General features: G+C 41.5%; 1 protein-coding gene across 8 annotated transcripts in view; it reads right to left on the reverse strand.

The window, feature by feature from the left end:
* Positions 1–1,869: 1,869 nt before the first annotated feature.
* LOC144682952 (ETS-related transcription factor Elf-1-like) overlaps positions 1,870–20,769 on the reverse strand; it is a 168,438-nt gene continuing 149,538 nt past the window's right edge. For all 8 annotated transcript variants that reach the window (XM_078545879.1, XM_078545880.1, XM_078545878.1 and 5 more), the window contains 4 exons: positions 16,403–16,486; positions 12,913–13,105; positions 7,821–8,342; positions 1,870–3,643 (listed from right to left, as the gene is read on the reverse strand). In XM_078545879.1, the coding sequence (XP_078402005.1) occupies positions 3,040–3,643; positions 7,821–8,342; positions 12,913–13,105; positions 16,403–16,486 (1,403 nt within the window). In that variant the 3' untranslated portion in view covers positions 1,870–3,039. The remainder of the gene's footprint in view (positions 3,644–7,820; positions 8,343–12,912; positions 13,106–16,402; positions 16,487–20,769) is intronic.

The following is a 20,769-nucleotide window of genomic DNA, read 5'->3' on the forward strand; positions in this document are numbered from 1 at the left end:
GCTTTATTTGTTTATGAATGCAGGTACACCAATATGGTCAGCATTACCCTCCCTAGTGGCCCAGTGAAAGTGGTGGTGGGTCTCTCTCTTAAAGCCACTATGTGGCATGTGATGTTAGCTTAGCATACCCTGAGAACTGAGCTAGGGTTTTGTGGTCTATTTGCCTCAGCTACTTGATGAATTTATCCAATAAACCATCGGATGAAGCTGTGGGAATTTTCTATTCAGGCTATAATCAGAAACTTGTATGGCAAGCTCAAATAAAAATGAGCAGTATTAATGTACAATGATGAAAGACAGCCTGGGAATGCAATGAGTATGTGAATCATCCCTTTAAAAAGGCCTTTTATACAAAGTACACATATTCTTGCTTATTTGTTTCTTCCAATGTTGTTCTCTTTGCATGAAGCCATCAATTCAGACTCAGGTAGAGTCCTTCAGGCATTAGCAGCTCTCAGGGTCGCTTGATCACAAAATTGCCATTCAAGTGTAAGGCTAGGCACAGATAATCAACAGGCTATACAACTACAAGCATTACAGCAGAGTCAATTCCACTGGATTACTGGACAGCCAACAACTCAAACACTGATCATTTCTTCTCCTCCTTTGCCCAGGGTCATGGACTAATTAATAATTAGGGACACATTAATCTGAATCATTTATGTCAGTAGTGGGTTAGTGGTAGCACTCATTTTTTTTCCATTCTTTCATGGGATGTGGGCATCACTGACTAGGCCAGCATTTATTCCTCATCCTTAATTGCCCTTGAGGGGGCGGTGCTGCTGCCCTTCATCTGGTGCACGTATACCTACAGTGCTGTTAGCAAGGGAGTTCCAGGATTTTGATCCAGTGACAGATGGTGCGTGGGTTTGACAAGCATCTCCATTCGCCTGTTGCCCTTGAACTTCTTGGTGGTAGTGATCAAGGGTTTGGAAGTTGCTGCACTGCATCTTTTATATGGTACATATTGCTGCCATTGTGTATTGGTGGTGGAGGGAATGAATATCCTGGATGATGACCAGCTTTGTGTGCGTTTTTGGGAGCCACACTCATCTAGGCAAGTGAAGAATATTTCATCACACTCCTGACTTGTGCCTTATAGATGGTAGACAGACTTTGATTAGATGGGAGGTGAGTTACTGCTGCTACAGCCACAGTATTTATATGGCTAGTCCAGTTCAGGTTCTGGTTAATGGCAATCCCCAGGACTTGATAGCAACAGTAATACCATTGAATGTCAGGGGAGATGGTTAGATTGCCCGGCTCCTGTGGCAGGAGTGAAGAGTTGGAAGTCAGATGGTTGTGGGTTTGAGCCTCACACCAGAGATGCAAGCCCTTCAGTACAGTACCATGAGAGTGCTGCGTTGTCAGAAGTGCTTTCAGATGAAATGATAGACCAAGGCCCCTACTGCACTCTTGGGTGGATCTAAAAGATCCCATGGCACTCTTTCCCTGTGTTCTGGCCAATATTTAGCCCTTAACTAACATCTACTAAAACAGACCATCAAGTCATTAGCTGATTGCTGTTTTGGGAGACGTTGCAGTGTGCAAATTGACTCCTGCATTCCCTACTTGAAAAGTATTGGCTGTAAAGCTGCTTATCCTGAGGTCATGAAAGGTGTTATATAAATGGAAGTTTTCCTTTCTTAATTGCAGTGTTGATCCAGCAGTCATCAGACAAAAGATTAGGGATCAAATCTTGGACTTTGCTGATCTGTATGGTTCAGCAGTACACAAGGCCATACCTTTATACAACGAAGAGCCTACATTTGATTTTATCACTGCTTCACAGGAGTTATGGAATGAAAAGAAATCTTTAGTCAGCAAAAAATGCTCTTCAGAGTAGAAGCAAAGGAATGGAAAATGTGCTATATTATAACAATGTTTTATAATTGCTAGTAATTAATTAGTACAACTTTGAATAAAAGGATTTACAATTCAACAAAGGGGCCCTTCATTTGACATACAACAAACATGAGTTCACACACAAACTAAAATCACAACACACACTAATACATAGCAACTAAAATGATTTATTTTTTTGCTTCCGAGCTTTGAGATGCCAGTGGAAATGTCAGTGGCTTTATTAACTCAAAAACGATATAAAATGTACCTCAGTTTTTTTTTAAAAAGCTGGCAATCAGAATTTTCAAATATTGTTTCAACCTCAAAAATAGAACATATATATTATTTACAAAAGCAAAGAAAGAAAATGTTTTCTAATATTTACACTGTTGAGCTGAAGGTTTCCACTGTGAATAAAAAACCCTTGAATGATTAAAAAAAAAGCAATAAAAGCTTCTCTAACAAGTAAATACTATATCCTTCCCTCACCCATTTGACTCCCAGTAAAGATTGTACACATTTACAATAAAGAGAGAAGAATGAAGATCACAATGAAACAACTTGAGTATTCTGACGCTTCAGCTTTCATTTTAAATCCATCAGGTTAGCAAATAATGGACTTCATAGTTAAGTGATGATGAAATTTACTCATCGTATCAAGGTATGTAACAGGGCTAGCTTTTAAGCTTATTTGAAGTACTCTTGAACTTTACTGATAGAGTCCGCATTCACACGTAATAATCTTCAACGCAAACCATTCCAATGTGAGCAAAATGGAACTTCCAATGCAAAGGCTGTACTGTGACAATTCAGAATGGCTACAAACATACAATTACAGTTTGTCAGGATAAAATTATAGGTTAGATGCAGGGTAGTGTGCTTTAAGGAAGTGTAAGAAATTCAACTTTCACCACTCCAAACTTCTCTAATAACAAAGTCATACAAAAACAAATAAGAAACATCCAAAATAGCAATAGTTCTCCTAAGATAATGTTTCTAACATCATCCACCACCAGCAACACTCCCCCCCAACACCACAGGTTTAGTAGCACCTATTATCTGCAACCTTCTATTTACAACTTTAAACTAGATATAGGTTGAGTTGAAAGTACTTCAAGTAAACCACCCTGAAATTACATTTTTGTAAATCCAGTTTAAAAAAAAGTGGGATTGGGGATGAGGAAGGGCACAGGGTCATTGGATGTCCACTACCCTGTGCTCCCCTGCTCTGAATACCATGTGGCTGGGAAGCATACCCGCATTTGTCAGCACTATAACATGGGACTGCTGGGATGTATGCTCGCCTTGCTGGCTGGTTCCTGCAGCTTCTTCCCGACACTCCTGACTGGCCACAGCTTGTTTAGTCTCTGGTGCTTTGATCACAGATGCAAAAACTGTGCCTTGTGGTTGGCTTACAACCTGTTGACTGGTAGCTGCGAAGGTCACCACCGGCGTGGCAGCACTTATTGCGGTAGACGATGACATAGCTTGTGTTCCATTATTTAGTACCTGTGGGCTGGTCGGAAAAACTTGTTGATCGCTGGTACCACGGACAGCAAGAGATGTTGGTGTAACTATCTTCGCAGAAAGCGAACCCCCTTGCAAAGCAACATTTTCTTTCAACACAGTCACTGGATGAGAAGAAGGAACTGTTTGGAAAACAAACTTGGGAGAGGACATTGCTAAATCAGTGCTTGTGATCACAGTTGTTAGGGGGACAGTTTGTAACGTGACGGTACCAACTCGCTGAGTTCCTGGCGACACAACTACTGGAACCTGTGACGAAACCTTTATTGTTCTGGGAAAAGAGCAAAGTCAGCAGATTAGGGCGATATTCAGTATATTATACAATGGTACTATTGTCCTAATGAATATTTTCCTAATTTTAAGGCATTACTGGCATGACTACAAAAGAAAGATATTATCCTCCATCCAATTTTTCTCTTTTCATCTGTTGGAATTTAAGTGCAACAAATGCTGCGTGACTATATTCTGCTGTTGATTTTCCAAAAACCACTGGACCCAAGTCATCTTATACCATCAGATAGCTCAGTGGCCAGAGATAGCACTTGATGTGCTACTGAATCTGATGAGAAATATTTCAGGTTTTATACTATAATATAAAAGCTGTTGCCTGACCCTAACCAATGCACAGTTAGGACACAGCAACATGCCTGTAATGCCTCTGGGCTGGAGCCAATTAGCTAGTGTTTCCTGTTACTATCCACATATGTGGAAAACATATTTGTGTAGACACTGAGTAACGGTGGGCCCAGCTGCAGCTTGCAGCCCATCAAATCAGATAATTTGCAGACTCCATCTCTCAGGTCACACAAGGTGAATGGTGACAACTTTCAAAGTCCTAAATGTTACCACAGGTTTCTAGGAGGGGGCTGGGTTGGAGGGAAGGATTAAAAAAAGTTTACAACAATTCCTAACAGATAGTAGCATTAACACTTTAGAAACACACAATTCTATGAAAAAGAGTTCAATATAACAAGAGAAGCCTGTTTGTTCATGACTGCCAGATTCTGACATGGGCTTATCTGTGGAGTTTCCCTGCTTAGCTCCAGCAAGCTCAGTTTGATGGAGCATCATACAGAACAGTAGTGAAACTAATCTTTTTCTTTAAAACCTGCTTCAGACCAAATCAAGCTCATGGAAGCATTTTATTTTTTAAGATTAGCTCATGTCTGGCACGCTCAATAACCATCAACATTCTCAAAAGGCTCTTAATTTAACTAGCAAGAAATCAAAACTGAACCTCTGTTTATAAACCATCAATCCTGACACACCCAAGTCCAGAAAGCTGAAGCACATGGCTGGCAGCAGCAAATGCTTGGGAGCCTTCAATTATGTGCAGGGATCCTGCTGGTGAAGCTGAACAGCACAGGCCACCGATAAGCTTCCTGCTGCATGACTTCTGAGACCCCTAACTGTTAAGACATTGGCATATTGGGTTACACGAAGTAACATGAAGAGAATCACAGCCTCTAGCGATAGTCTACATTTCCAGATTCCATTAATATGCAAGGATGGCTGGTTAATGATTAGTATCCTGCAGTAGTGTGCCTGACTGGTTCAGTGTCAGATTACCCAGGCTAAGACAGAGGTCCAGATTTTCACTGATTCATGGAAACTCCGTGGAGACTCCAAAATGGCGGGCGGAACTTGGATGTGGAAGTCCCGTCACCATTTCTGACAGATACTATTTTCGCTGGGAGGGGAAAGGGGACGGGGCTTGACTCACACAAATGAAATCAGAACTCATCAGGGCCATTTCAACTGAGTGCTGGGTTCAAACAAACCCCCTTTTGGCTGTAGCAAGGGCCTTAACCCGCAGTCTGTGAGTTACAAATTTCTGGAGTAGTTGTAAATACCCTTGAAGGGCAGATAAGATCTGCAGAACTGTCAAACTGTTGTTATTTAAATACCCAGCCCTTTAAAAATTAAAAACAGCCTGCCTATGTCAGCGAAAGTTGAAAAAATATCTGTTCTAGCAGGTACAACCGCTGTTGGTTGAAATTTTCCCAAGGGCTATCATTTTGTAATTATTAATGCTTGGCTGCTTTCCACAACCTATCATTATCTTATTGGGGATGGGGGGGCGGTGCTAAGTTCACAGGTTGATTGACAGCTCAGAGGCTATTGAAGAATTACTTGTTTTCGATGAGTGGTTATGAATACAAGTCTGTTTGCTTTTATAAGTGGTTAAGTACTTGAGGGGATTTAATTGTTTTGAATGGGCTTTTGTGACTGGGACTGTTTTTTTATAACATAGCAAAGGCTGTAATAGACATTTAGAACTTCATTTTATTTCATCTCAACATGGCTCATGGGGTTGATTGATACTGGGTGAGTTGGCATGAAGGATGTTAAGGGCAAAGGGTGGTTGGTGCATTGGCATGAGTTGGCATTAAATTGGCATGGGGCTACAAGGGGCCATGGGGGTGCGGGTTGGCATCATGTGGTGGCATGGAGAGCATGAGGGCCCATTGAAGGTGGGTGGAGGCATGGGTTTGCATAAGTTGGCATAATGGGGCAAGAGGAGTGGGTGGGGAGGGGGTGAGAGGCAGTGCGAGGATTGAGGACTAGAGAACTTAATATTGAACAAAACAGCTGGGACAAAGTTTCAGAGAACCAGGGCGGGCCTTTTAAGTTGGCCACCTTGGCACTCAGCAGCCTGAGGCTGCCTCCAATCTGCGTCTGGGGCCGGCAGACTTGACTCATCCCATAGTCACCTCTCAGAGCGGAGATCCTGCCATTTGGGTGAATTTCTTCCGAGGCAGGCATGGTGAGCCGGGAGATTTCCTGACACCCACTAACCAACTCTGGTGTGAAAGTCCAGACCAGAGAGATTACGCGATTCCCGTATTTTATCACCGCTGAATCCAAAGGTTGCCTGCTTATCCCCCTCTTCACATTCAAGAAAAGCATGGTCAATAGACAAGCACAGACCAGACTCTTCATCTGGCAGATAACAGATAATTGAAACTCACCAGGAAAGGCATGGTGAACAGCACAACTCACCATAAAGTGCATAAGTGCCCACTGGATTGTACTTCCATTAGTTGGAAGTGGAGAATTTAAGAAACCATGGTGCCTTGGTAAATACTAAACTCTGAATACACAAGCATGTAGTAATAATTCCAGACAACTCCTCACTACTCAATGTTAAGTGAGCCATGCCATGTCAGCCCAGACACAGGGAGCGTCAGTCTTGCTTGAGATGCAGTTACATACTAGTATTTTATACTTGGGTATGAAGAGGGAGATAAGAGTGCAACCTTCGGATCCAGCGGTGATAAAATACGGGAATCGCGTACTCTCTCTGGCCTGGACTTTCACTCCAGAGTTGGTTAGCGGGTGTCGGGAAATCTCCCGGCTCACCATGCCTGCCTCGGAAGAAACTCACCCAAATGGCAGGTAGTTGTCTACCTCGTAAGGACAGAAGATTTGAGGGAACTTGGGAGAGAACAGAGTGGACAAATACTGCGTTTTGATGACATTCAAAGAACCCAGTAAGATTAGCAAAATCAATGTTCTTTGTAAATATAATCAGTGGTGATGCAGTCAGCTTCTTGAGATTCTGGTTCGCTGAGTTCAACCTAGCCTAGAAATCAGATTAGCTTATGTGAATTTGAAGCATTAGATAGTAACACCAACTTAGGAAAAATAGGTCATTCATCCCCTCAAGCCTATTCCACCATTTACTTGGCTTCACTCCATATCCCCTCATACTTTTATCTAATAATAATCTATCCTTCCTTCTCAGTCTTGAAACTCCAATTGTCCCAGGGTCACAGCTTTTTATTTGGGGGGGTGGTAGGAAATAGTGTTCAAGGTTTCCACAACATTTTGTGTGGAAAAAAGAGCTTCATATTTTTTCTGAATGAAAGACAGATGCTGGAAAGCTGAAATAAAAACAGAATATGCAGGAAATATTCAACAGATTAGACAGCATCTGGGAGAGAAACAGAGTTAACATTTCTGGTTGATGACCTTTCATCAGAGCTGGGAAAAGTTAGAGATGCATTAAGTTTTGAACAAGGGGTGGGTGAGACAAGGACAAAAGGAAGACAAGAGAGATTAAATGACAGAAGAGTTAGTCTTCCAGGGCCTAAGAAAATGGTGATGAAAAGGAACAAAGAAACAAAAGATGTGCCTAGAGAAAACAAAATGGGAGGATGGGGGGTGGGGTGGGGACAGAGTTTACAGTCTGAAATTGTTAAACTCAATGTTGAGTTTTTTTATTGTTCTTATTTATTTGTATTTTTTATTAATAGTTTCTCTCCTAAATGTTCTAACTCTAAATTTAAGATTTTGCCCCCTTGTTCAGGATTTGTCCTACCAGAGCAAATTATTTCTCTGCATCAAACTTATTGATTTCATTATTATTTCACCTACTCAAGGAATGACTTTCAACAGTTTGTTCCCTTTAGAAACTCAGTCTTAAAACAACAGTTTCTCTTTACCTCACTGACTGTGCTGGTGCAGTCATCGGTGCTGAGACTGGTATGTTTCTGGTGATGACCTTTTGTCCTTCAAGAGGCGGAGCTGACTGTACAACCTGTACAGTCTTGAGAACACTGGTTGGCTGCACCTTTTGAATGGTCTGAACACCTTTCAGCATTTCCGGTGGCAGTAGATGCACTGACCGCTGCACCGTCTCCCCGACCGTTGCCTTCAGGGACTTGACTACAGTAATGGGCTGAAGTGAAGCTTTCTTGGCACCTGACATCACACGTGAAGTAACCCTGGATTGCTGGGTTTGGATACTACTTGCAACTACTGATTGTGGGACAGTTGCAGACGAACGTGCTGCTGAAGCTGCAGGAAGCATATAGGCTGCAAGATTAGGAGGATTATCCTGGGTTACAGAATTGGAACTGGGGTCATCATCATCAATGTTCACTAGGTTCTTGGGCATCTCCTTAAACTGATAGACTAAACGCTGGCCCTCCACCTTGGCAAGGATTCCTCTTTGGTAATAATACCTGTAGATGAAAGCATAGGATCATTCAAATTTGGAAAATAAATATACAAATATGCCACTTACACTGACTCTAAAAGACAGTAGAATCAGAATTTCTAGCAATTCTGGACTGAATAAAGTCATGTAGAAAATCCTTGCACCATAGTACATGATAATCATTCAGAAGTTCAATGTAAAAAAAGATCTACAATACAGAATTAAAATCACATTGAATTAGGAAAATGTCAAAGTCATCAAACTCTGACCTATTCACTATCTTTCAGCATGAAATAAATCCTGTCCTCCAGTTTACACGTTGGTTATAGCATAGAAGGAGGCTACTTGACCTGTCATGGCCCTGCCGGCTCTATGCAAAACTCACCTCATCCCTCTCACCCGCCTTCTCCCCCTAGACCTGCAAACTTTTTCTCTTCAGATAATTATCCAATTCTCTTCTTAAACTCACAGCATTAAAAAAAGTTTTTCCTCTTGTCACCTTTGCTTCTTTTGCCAATCATGTTAAATCTATTTCCTCTGGTTTGGAACTCTTTGCCTGGAACAGTCTCTCCTGATCGACTCTGTCCAGACCCCTCATGATTTTGAGCACCTCTACTGAATCTTCTCTTCTCTAAGGAGAAGAACAGAAACTTCTCCAATCAATCCACATAATTGAAGTTTCTCATCCCTGGAACCATTCCTGCAAATCTTTTCCTCACCTTCTCTGAAGTGTTCACATCCTTCCTGAAGCGTGGTTCTCCAAACTGGACACAATAAGGCAGTCGAGGCCAATATAGTGCTTTATAAAGGTTCCCAAACTGCCCTGCCACCTTCAACAATTTGTGCACATATACTCTCAGGCTCCTCAGCTCCTGCACCCGTTTTAGAATTGTATCTTTTATTTTATATTGCCTCTCATTCTTCCTACCAAAATGAATCACTTCACACTTCTCTGCATCAAATGTCATCTGCATGAAATTGTGGCCTGCACACCCAAGTCTTAGTCATTAATATAGATGAAGAAAAGCAGGATCCTAGTGCCCATCCTTGTGGAACTCCACTATAAACCTTCCTCCAACCCGAAAAACAACCATTCACTACTATGTTTCCTGTCACTCAGCCAACTTTATACCTGTGATGCTGTGGTCCCTTTTATTTCAAGGGTTCTAACTTTACTGATAGTCTGTTATGTGACACTTCAAATGCCTTTTGGAAGGCCATGTACACCACATCAACTGCGTTCCACTCAACAACCCTCTGTTACCTCATCAAAAAACTCAATTAGCTGCTTTACACCATGTTCCACTGTGCATAATTATTAATGTGGAGAGTAACTTCATTAATGTATGCATTCTTTATACAGGAATAGGTCAAACATCAGTCATGAAAAACACATTATTTCTGTCCAACATTAAAATACATTTTGTTCAAATCAGATGACTAATTCAAGATAACTGAGCCCACAGTACCCGTTGCCCCCAAAGCCTGTTGCTCTGTAGGATCTTTACCCAGTGATACAATAGCACAATTTATGAAAAAAAACACCTGCCCCTGGAATCAGTGGAGTGGCCTGAACTTCTTTGGTTTTGATCTGGAGAAGAAAAATGCCCCTCCTCTTCAAATGGGGCAATGCCAACATCAACACTAATGCTGGAACACTTAGATGGAGCAATTGTTCAATGTCTTAACTGATGGCTGACTCAACACGCTTTCAAATGTGACCTTCACCCTGCTCAGTCTTCGAGTTTGAACACCAGCTGTGCCAAATTGGTAATTGCCTAAAATATTCTTTTTATGCCAGGCATTGGAACACCCACTGCAGAAGCATCACAACTCTGAAAACCCTCAGTGTTACCCCGGCAATTATTTAGATTAAATCCTCACGTCCTAGAATTTGAACTCTGGTACAATTTCAAATTCCTTGAGCTCCCAACAATCACTGAACAATGGCTTTGTGGAACATATGTTACAGTTATCTTCAGTTGTATATTCTCTGACAGCAATTATATAATTTACAATGTCTTGTTAACTTTTCTCAATGATTCTTTGGACTAAATCACATTTCTTAACTAATTTCAGACATTACCTGCAGCAGAATTTTAAAAAAAAATATTCCTACTGACCAACTGTCAAAGTAATTGAACACTGAAAGAGCTTCTGAGCAGAGAAGCCCTGCAATCTGCAGCAGTTAGAAATGTCCTGAAATGACAACAATCAACGGAAGCAATATACTAGTCTCTTGTTTAGCATGGGAAAGGCGTGAATTTGCTCACAGCTCATTGACAGATGTTACTGAAAAATTCACTGATAAAACACTCCTATAAAACTAGAAAACTGTTCCCTCCATCCTAGCCCTGTCATGTTGTTTTCTTAACTCCAGGTAGACTTTCAGACCTGACTGCAAAGGCACATCACCAAATGATGTCAATGCTGTTTCTCTGAGAAGTAGTAGGACACTTCACATTAATTTCTGTAGAAAGCTGCAATGATGTCAGTAACGCATGTGGCTCTAACAATGTTGCTGTAGCCTTTCCTATAGCTAATCAACAATTTCTATTGGATGACACTGAGATGGACACCATTTCTTATGTGGTGGGGATGATGAGAACATGACTGGCTATTTGGAGAAAAGCACTTGAAGACAGGGGTATAAAGATCAGTAGACCACAGACCCAATATATGGACTCTCAGTTTGAGCCTAAGGAAGAGGATCAGAGTGAAGGTGTAAAGAATGTGCATGAAGACCTGGAGAATGGGAGTAGCTTCAAGTACTTGAAGTCAGTGGTGGCAGATGAAAGGATGGAACTGGAAATTAAGCAAAATTTAGCTCTGGTTGGAGTAACTGGACGAAGTGCAGTGGAGTGCTGCATGATAAAAAAGTACCGTTGAAACTGAAAGGAAGAATCTACAAGATAGTTGTGAGACCAGCCTTGTTAAACACACAGAATCGGAATCCCCTCCAACAGGACTTTTATTAAATATAAACCCCCCACCAAAAAAACTTTGCTTCATGGACATAAACATTGCAAAACAAACAGGCCAAACCTCAACACACAGAGGCAGGCTTTACTGCCTGGGGTTAATCTTCAAAGCACGTTAATACCGAAATTGAGCTGATACAATGTAAAGACACTGGGACATTATCATCTCAAAAGGCACAAAGCAGGTGCCATCAGACAGTCCAATTAAAGAAACTGGGAGACCATCCTAGCAGATGGTCCCAGGCAACAGCCATCACACAAACAAACATCGACAACAGCTAAGGAGAAATGGACTTTATCACATGCACATCAACTTGGGAGCCAGAGACATCACACCCGGATGGGATCCACTGTTTTGCTCATGTAAACAACATCACGAAGAATAGGTTTGTCTGGACCAAGGCAAAAGAGATTAAAAAGATGCTAAGCACTGACCATCCAACAGAATGTCTCCAGGAAATATGCTCTGACATTGTCGATAAAGTTTGTAATAAAAGGCCAAGGCCGTAGGGTCTGGCACTGCAGTCACCAAGGAGGATCAGAAATGGTCAACCTGATTCACAGACCAACAGCTCGCACCGGAACGGCCAACCGTGTGGGGAGTTGTAAGTATCAGCCAGATCAGAGGGATACTGGGGCTGAGGTTTATGGATAGTTTTAAGGGTAGCAACTAAATCCTGAGGGGGTTTTGAGTTGGACTGGGTAAGCCGTGGGGCAGAAACATGGGGGTTTTGCCTATGGGTTTTCTTCTCAGTGGAGGCTTTTATTAATAATATTGTGGTTTTGAGTGTTGGGCAGTGTCATTACACTAGTTTAGAGCTCTTGTATTAGGGTATTGGGGGTGTTTTGTAAATAAACAAGTTTGTGGTTGAGCCTAAAACCCTGTGTCCATGTAAGTTTGCCCTTTTATAAAATCCTAAAGTCAAGAATTAACAGTAAGGGTGAACCGGTTCGTGAAGAACCCCCTTACGTACAGCACAGAAACTTGGACAACACTGGCAGCATCAAGAAGAGAGGAAAGACAGCTGGGTATTAATGAGATGTGGATGCTGAAATGGATGTGTGGAGTGACGAGAAAGGACAAGATCAGGAACTAAAACATCAGGGGGTCAGTGAAGACTGTGGAAGCATCAAAGAATGTAGCCAGGAAGAGATTGAAATGGTATGATCATCTGTTGTGGACAAAATACATGGTGAGGTGAGTGATAGAGATGGGACTGCCAGGAAAAAGGAGAAGAAGATGGATGAATGCTGTGGTGAGAATAAAATGTGGCAAAAATAAATGGAGAACGGGTGACTGACTGGGTGATCAACTAGCAGTGTGGCAAGCCTGTGTAAAATGGGAGAAGCTGAAATAAGAAGAATGGAATTAATCTGGAATGAAAAGATGGTTGCAGTAATGATGACCATGAAGCTACCAGATTGTTATAAAAACCTATATGCTTCACTAATGTCCTTTGGGGAAAATCAACAATCCTTACCTGGTCTGAGCCTATGTGTGGCTCAAAATATAAAATTGTTATTGGCTACATTCCGACTGCATATATTCCAGTAACAGACATGACCCTTCAGTGATATATGATGGATTATCATACTCTATTCAAAATAACACACCTGAGAGCTCTACCCATAGTCTCGTAGTTCATGTCTGGTTTATTTTTGTGTTTGCCCCAGAGTCTGGACACAGCTTTTGAGTCAACCAGTTTGAAGATGCCCTTCTCTCTTTGAGTCCATTTGATGTACCGAGGACACGTGCTCTTGTCCTGAAGCAAAGCCAGCAAGAATTCCCAGAGGTAGATTGTGTTTCCTGCAAGTATTTAACAATATTAGAATTTCACATTGAAAATAAGTTGCACTTATAATGAACTGTGGTGAAACAAATGTGGTAGCTATTTTATGCACAACATCAAACAGAAAAGAGGTGATTGACCATTTGATCTGGTTTTTGACGAAAGACTTACGTATATACAGCACTTTATAACCTTAAGGCTCCCCAAAGTGCTTTACAAATCAAAGAAACACTTTTTTGAAATGAATACAGCAGCGAATTTGTACACAGCGAACTCCCACCAACAGCAACAACATAATAACCAAATAATCTGTTTTAGTGATGTTGGTCAAGGGCGAAATATTGGCCAGGACACTGGGGAGGGCTCCCTTCTCTGAATATTGTCATGGGATCTTTTACATCCTCCTGAAAGGGCAGACAGGGCCTTGGTTTAACACCTCATCCAAGAAACAGCACTTCCAACATTGCAGCACATCTACAGTACTGCACTGGAATGTCAGCCTAGATTATGTGCTGCAGAGTGGGGCTTAAATCCACATCCTTCTGACTCAGGAGGGGAGAGTGCTACCACCGATCCAAGGCTGACCTATTAAAAGCTGACGTTTTTGAGGTTTGAATGCTGGTCATGACAGCAGAACCATCTTCTCTTCTGTGGATACTGCCACATGATATTTAATGTTGCCTAGAATAAGCAGATAGGACATTATATGAAAGATGGTACTTGTGGCAATGCAGCACCCCCCAATGACTGGACTGAATACATGTTCCTTCTGTTTCCCATGAAATATTAACTTTTAGGATCAAAAGCATTTTTGAAATGCACAAGAGGAACGGAAACTGCAACCACACTGTTGGCCTAATCAGGAAGATGAAGCACTAAATTTTTACTGGTGGAGGGCTAAAGTGAAGTAGAGCAACCGACTGTTTACATTAGTCAAGGGCAATATTACATCCTGCAGTGAATCATCAAAAATCTTCTGAGGTAACTGATATGACTCTAAGGCATGAAAGAGGTCAAACTGTTTAAATCAAACCTTATCTTGCTGCTTATTTAAGAAGTGGACTTTGCTGAACGAAAAGGTGGCTGCTACAAGTCATATGATTCACAAGTTAGCTACAGTTTCTGGAAATTTCCAACAGCAGCTACGGGACAAAAGCTCAACCCTCATCCTTGTGGAATCTCATACCTCTCATTGCAATGACACGTTACAATCAACTAAACCAGGGACCAGCAGATGATCCGTCTCCCCAAACCTGATCCTATAACAAAGGGAGAACCACTGAACTTCATTATACCTGCAGAGGCACTAATAGCCGCCATCTATCTCCTAAGGTGAACAATGGATTTTGACCAAAGGTATAGAAACTGCTAGTTAGCCTGCAACTGACTCATTAATGGGCAACATCACATGACCCAAACTTCTGGCCTTTGGAAAGCTTTATTAGATTTCTAGACTCACAGCTCAGTCTGCTGTTTGACCTCCAGCCAGCAAACACCACAGCAGGACTCCAGGTTAACCAACAGCCTGCATCATGGCTAAGCCTCCTTGAAACCTGTTTTTTTGGAAGATTCCTGCCATCGCCTTCTGAATGGACCAAGTCTCTGTATACCAGCCTCATCTCACTGCGTCACCATCAACTTTAAATTCTGCAACTCCTACTTCAGCAAGTTGAACTTACCCGAACTGTAACTCCTCTATGAAGAAACTCTCACTGGACTCTGATTTTCTGCAATCACGTGAACTGATACTCATATCTTTTTTTCTTTTTATGTTATTCATAGTTGTAAAAACTCCTCTTTCCTATCTTCTTACTGTGTGCTTGTGGGTGTGTATGAAGTTGTGACCATCTCTGCGTTTGAACGTATGAATAAACTATACCTCTGATTTAACCCTAAAGAAAGTTTGCTGCGAGTCACTTTAAATTTGACGTCACAAACAGTGTTTGAGAAAAGACGCCACAGCCTATTTCAAAAATTAAAACACTTCTGCTTGCGTACAGGCGGCAAGAAAATAAAGTTCACGTTTGCCTCTTTCCCCTGTCCATAACAGAACCTTCTAACCCTCTATATTAACACCATCTCTTTTCCATTTCTGTGCTATGATTAACTTGGGGCTGTTGCAGTACTGTAATGTAAAGGAGCCACTTGCCCCCAATCTGCTGGAGGCCAGAAGGATTTAAAGGGAAAACAAGTCCTGAGAAAAGAGCAAGACCTCTTGGATGTATCAGTACTTGAGGCTTGTGGAAATTAATACTGAAATAATTTCTTTCAGCAAAGTCCATCTTTGCAGTCCAGATGGGCCAATGTTTTTGAACAATTGATGTGCTCCGCTAAACTGGTAGGGAGAGGTCCCAGAACTCACTTCAGGACCCATCTTGTTCCACGTAATCCTTTTGACACTGCAACCAATCACATTTTAACCACAGGAGCACTTTTTGAGGCTCTTTCTCTGCCAAATCCCAGTGTAGCAAGTCCACTTGTACAGGACATTAGCTGGTGAGGCTTCACAAAGGGCGGAGAGGTGGAAATGAGCATAGGAAGGTTGAGACATGGTGCAATATTCCTCAAAAGCATTCCCCTCGTGACAGCTTTTGTATGCAGTGCTGCACCTATATGCTTGAGTAGCTGGGAGCACACTAACCAACAGGAAATTTTCAAATTGTGAGAGGTGAAGTAAGAAAATGCTATTGTACCTATGGTATGGGATATGTCGACCAGAACAGTTGCTTTTCTTTTAATTTTAATGGTTAACAAAACAGGAAGTGCTGAAGCGTGACAAAATCAACTCTCAAAATCTACTGAGGTACTACAGAATAAAATAATGTCATTGATTCTACTCATGAAGAAAGCACAAGTTGTTATAGTTTCAGTATTGACAGGTGTGCATCATGTTGGGTCTTCAGTAATTAGCACCCCTGCCTTGTACATCTGTTACTGTCATTGTGTGCAGAAATGCCAGATGTGGTGAGATTTTATCAATTTACATCATGTGAAATAATGAGAGAAAACTTGAGGAAAGTAATTGAAAGTTAGAATTAATATTTAAAGTTTATGTTCTCTGTTGATTGTTTTAATCCATTGATCTTAAAAGCAATGGATGTGCATCAGGAAGTTTCCTTTTGGACCCTTTGCTCCTTTGTTCAAGTGTTTTTGCCAGGAATGTAAATACATCAGTCAGGGGAGCTTCAATAAACCAGGATCTGGGTTCAATGGTGCTCCATCCACAGGCTGCTTAGCAAATTTATCACCTTCAACTGGAATTTTTCAAAAATATAGACTCGATGCTTCTAAACATGTTTTCCACAATAGATTACCTTTGCCATCTTTGCTTTTCCTTTTCACAGGGAAGTCTGGATTTGTCACTGGTGAGACTGGTCGTAGAGCTTTGGGTTTCCGCCCTGGAAGCAAAGTATTTAAGGTTTTAATTTACTTTGCCATCGTTGCAAATATGATTTCTGCAGTGAAAACAAACTAGCTCCGAAAACACCTTGCATGCACACAAAAGAGAGTACATTTCTCTGCTAACCCAATGTTGCCCCTTGAAGTTGCCCTAGATTTGTACAATACTAGCAAACACAACACAGTCCTGCCATGCAATGAACAACTATCACTTTGGTTTTAAAAATATGCTTATATATTTGACACTTGTCATATCTCATTTTTAAATAAACGCAACCCACATGTTCAAATTGGTTTGCTTACTGCAATGATCTCCTGACCATAAATATCACTCTGAACATTTCCCCACTGTTAACAGATCCAATGATAACAACAACACTGTCAATTTAAGCCTGCACAAGTTTAACAGTTGTTCGTCAAATCATAAATTAAAATGGATCAAGTATTTTATAATTCCGGTGACGATTTCAGAGAATCCCCTACTGCACCTACCCAAAAGAAAGAAGAGTCCATCGTCAAACTAGCATCGTTAGAATAGTTAATCAGAAGCAGTTTGGGGATAAAAGTGCACGTGAAATAAAGGGTCAACACAAATTACTTCTGACAACCTACTCTTTGGATATGTTCCCACTAGTTTTAGTTGTCCATTTTCCCAGAACAAGTCAGTACTGTAGGACATAAATTTTATAAGCGTGTTATAAGATGGGTGGATGCTGTAATCATTAGTTAATAAAGTAATTTGCTTAACTAGCCAGTTACTGTGAGGAATATTATCTGTTAAAACAGATTTTACAAAAGCTCAACAGAACTCACATGGCATCAATCCCTCAATTTTAGTGTGCCCTAAATTATTACTTCTGCATACACTACTTTCCAGCCTCTTGATTTAAAAATGGCCTCCACCCGGGCCTACAAGCAACTTTCTTTTCATTGTTTCTCACTCCCTTTCCCAGCTTCTTCCTATCACTGTTTTTCCCAACAGATTATACAGTGTAGTGTCATGTACACCAATGAAGGAGGTGAACACTACTTATTGAAGCAGGAGGTTTGATGGCCGGCACGGACACGATGGGCTGAAGGGCCTGTTTCCGTGCTGTATAACTCTATGATTCTATGACAAACTTTTTTTCTGCTGTGTTCCCCCTCACGGATACATCTCCTTCCTTCTTCCAAAGGAATTGTATTTTTGCATCTACCAAGACAATTTATTTTCAAGGCAAATAATATATCAGACAAAAAGTAAAATATGAACAAAGATTGCTGCAGTTGATGGAGGTCAATCATCTCAGCACTAGGACATTGCTGCAGGAGTTCTTCAGAGTAGTGTCCTAGGCCCAACCAACTTCAGCAGCTTTGTCAATGGCCATCCTACCATCATAAGGTCAGAAGTGTGAATGTTTGCTAATGATTGCACAGCCTCCTCAGATACTGAAGCAGTCTGTGCCCACATGCAGCAAGACCTGAACAATATTCAGGTTTGGGCTGATAACTGGCAAGTAACATTTGCACCACACAAGTGCCAGACATTATCTTCTGCAACAAGAGAGAATCTAATCATCTCCTACTGATTTTCAGTGGTTTTACCATTGTTGAATACCCCATCATCAACATCCTAGACAGTACCATTGGCCAGAAACTTATCTGGACTAGCCATATAAATAATGTGGCCACAAGAGCAGGTAAGCGGTTGGGAACTCTGTGGCGAGTAGCTCACCTCCTGACTCCCCAATGCCTGTCCACCATCTACAAGGCACAAGTCAGGAGTGTGATGGAATACTCATCACTTACCTGGATGAATGCAGCTCCAATAACACACAAGAAGCTTGATACCATCCAGGACAAAGCAGTCCTCTTTACTGGCACCCCATCCAGCACCATAAATATTCACTCCTTCCACTAGCGCACACTGGCAGCAAAGAACATAGAAAAGTACAGCACAGGAACAGGCCCTTCGGCCCTCCAAGCCTGCGCCGATCATACTGCCTGTCAACTAAAACATTTTGCACTTCCGGGGTCTGTATCCCTCTATTCCCATCCTATTCATGTATTTTTCAAGCTGCCTCTTAAACACCACTATTGTACCTGCTTCTACCACCTCCTCTGGCAGCGAATTCCAGACACTCACTACCCTCTGCGTAAAAAACTTGCCCCGCACATCTCCTCTATAGTTTTCTCCTCTCACCTTAAATCTATGTCCCCTAGTAATTGACTCTTCCACCCTGGGGAAAAGCTTCTGACTATCTACTCTGCCCATGCCACTCATAAGTTTGTAAACTTCTATCAAGTCGCCCCTCAATCTCCGTCGCTCTAGTGAGAACAATCTGAGTTTCTCCAACCTCTCCTCATAGCAAATAACCTCCAGACCAGGCAGCATCCTGGTGCAGAGGAGGTTTACCCTCTCCAACACCTCCATATCCTTCTGGTAATGTGGCGACCAGAATTGCATGCAATATTCCAAGTGTGGCCTAACCAAGGTTCTATACAGCTGCAGCATGTCTTCCCAGCTTTTATACTCAAAAACCCTGCCAAAGAAGGCAAGCATGCCATATGCCTTCCTGACTACCTTATCCACCTGCGTTGCCACTTTCAGTGACTTGTGGACCTGTACACCCAGATCCCTCTACCCATCAATACACTTAAGGGTTCTGCCATTTACTGTATAATTCCTGCCTGTATTAGACCTTCCAAAATGCATTACCTCGCATTTGCCCGGATTAAACTCCATCTGCCATTTCTCTGCCCAAGTCTCCAACTGATCTATGTCCCGTTGTATCCTTTGACAATCCTCTTCACTATCTGCAACTCCTCCAACCTTAGTGTCGTCTGCAAACTTACTAATTAGCCCAGTTACATTTTCCTCCAAATAATTTATGTGTACTACAAACAGCAAAGGTCTCAGCACTGATCCCTGTGGAACTCCACTAGTCACAACAGTGTGTACTATCCACGAGAATGTGTTAATCTGCTATCTTACTTTTATGCCACTATCAGCATCTTTAGTCTTTAACACTACCTTTAACCGGCCCCTTTGTCTTGTGCCCACAACATCTTTGTCAATCTCTCCTGAGCTCCCACCTATCCCTGACCTTCTATTTTGCTCCACCTGTTCTTAAACAGTGTAAAATCCATTACATTTCTACTTCTCTTTAGCTCTCAAGAAGTGTCATACTATCTTGAAAAGTTAACTCTGTTTCTCTCTCCACAGATGCTGCCAGACCTGCTGAGTTTTTCCAGCATTTTCTATTTTTATTTCAGATTTCCAGCCTCCACAGTATTTTCCTTTTACCATCTGAAAGTTCCCGTCCAAGCCACACCTTGGAATTATATCTCTTTTCCTTCACTGCTGTTGGATAAAAATCTTGGAACTTCCTCCCTAACAGCACTGTGGATGTACCTACACCAAAAGAACTGCGGCAGTTCAAGAAAGCAGCTCACTACGACCTTCAGAAGGGCAATTAAGGCTGGACAACACATTTGGTCTTGCCCATGAATTAATTAAATAATAAGTAAATAGCACAGTACCAATAAATAGACTTATTTTACTTCCTGAAACGAAGCTAATTCAATAGGCCAGGATAGATGACCAGATGCTTGGTCAAAAAGGTAGATTTTAAGAAAAATTTTAGGAGGAGAGGATGGGGAGGCAAAATTTGACTTCCATTCCTCCTTCACCCACACAACACAACATTGAGAAGCAGTTGGGAACCAGGTTTTTGGGCAAATTGACCACTGAATACAAATCCTGAGCTCACGGGTTAAAGAGACTAGCACAAGGGAGTCGGGTTATAAGGACAAGCAGCAGAGGATAGCGGGTAGAAATGATCGCAAATCAACAAGACTGACTGGGCAAAAAGTTAGCAAGAATGTCAACAATACTGAACACCAAATATTTGATGTAGTGCTTAATTTGCTTTCAAAGAGGTGCAGAGCAATAATTTCACTTAAGTGCAAGAAAAATAGTCAATCTATTTAATGGAGTGGTAAACCATTCTGATTCTGGGTATTGCAAACACAGCAAATTTCTGTGACCAGACAATGGTTATATAAAGGTCAACCACAGAGAAAATAACAACCACTATCTCCCATTACTCTGAAAATAAAATGTTTACATGTCATTGCAGGACACAAAAGAAGTTGTATAAATTGAAACTTCGGGAATGGTTTCATAGTCCATCAGTGAAAATATTTATGGTTTTAGTAGTAGGACTCAGTGTTGGAAGTCAAACTATTAGGGAGCATTTTGTTTTGACCCATTGCAACTGAAGCATTGCAACAATGAACA

This window comes from Cetorhinus maximus, chromosome 7 (genome assembly GCF_964194155.1).
Source record: "Cetorhinus maximus chromosome 7, sCetMax3.hap1.1, whole genome shotgun sequence".
NCBI lineage: Eukaryota > Metazoa > Chordata > Chondrichthyes > Lamniformes > Cetorhinidae > Cetorhinus > Cetorhinus maximus.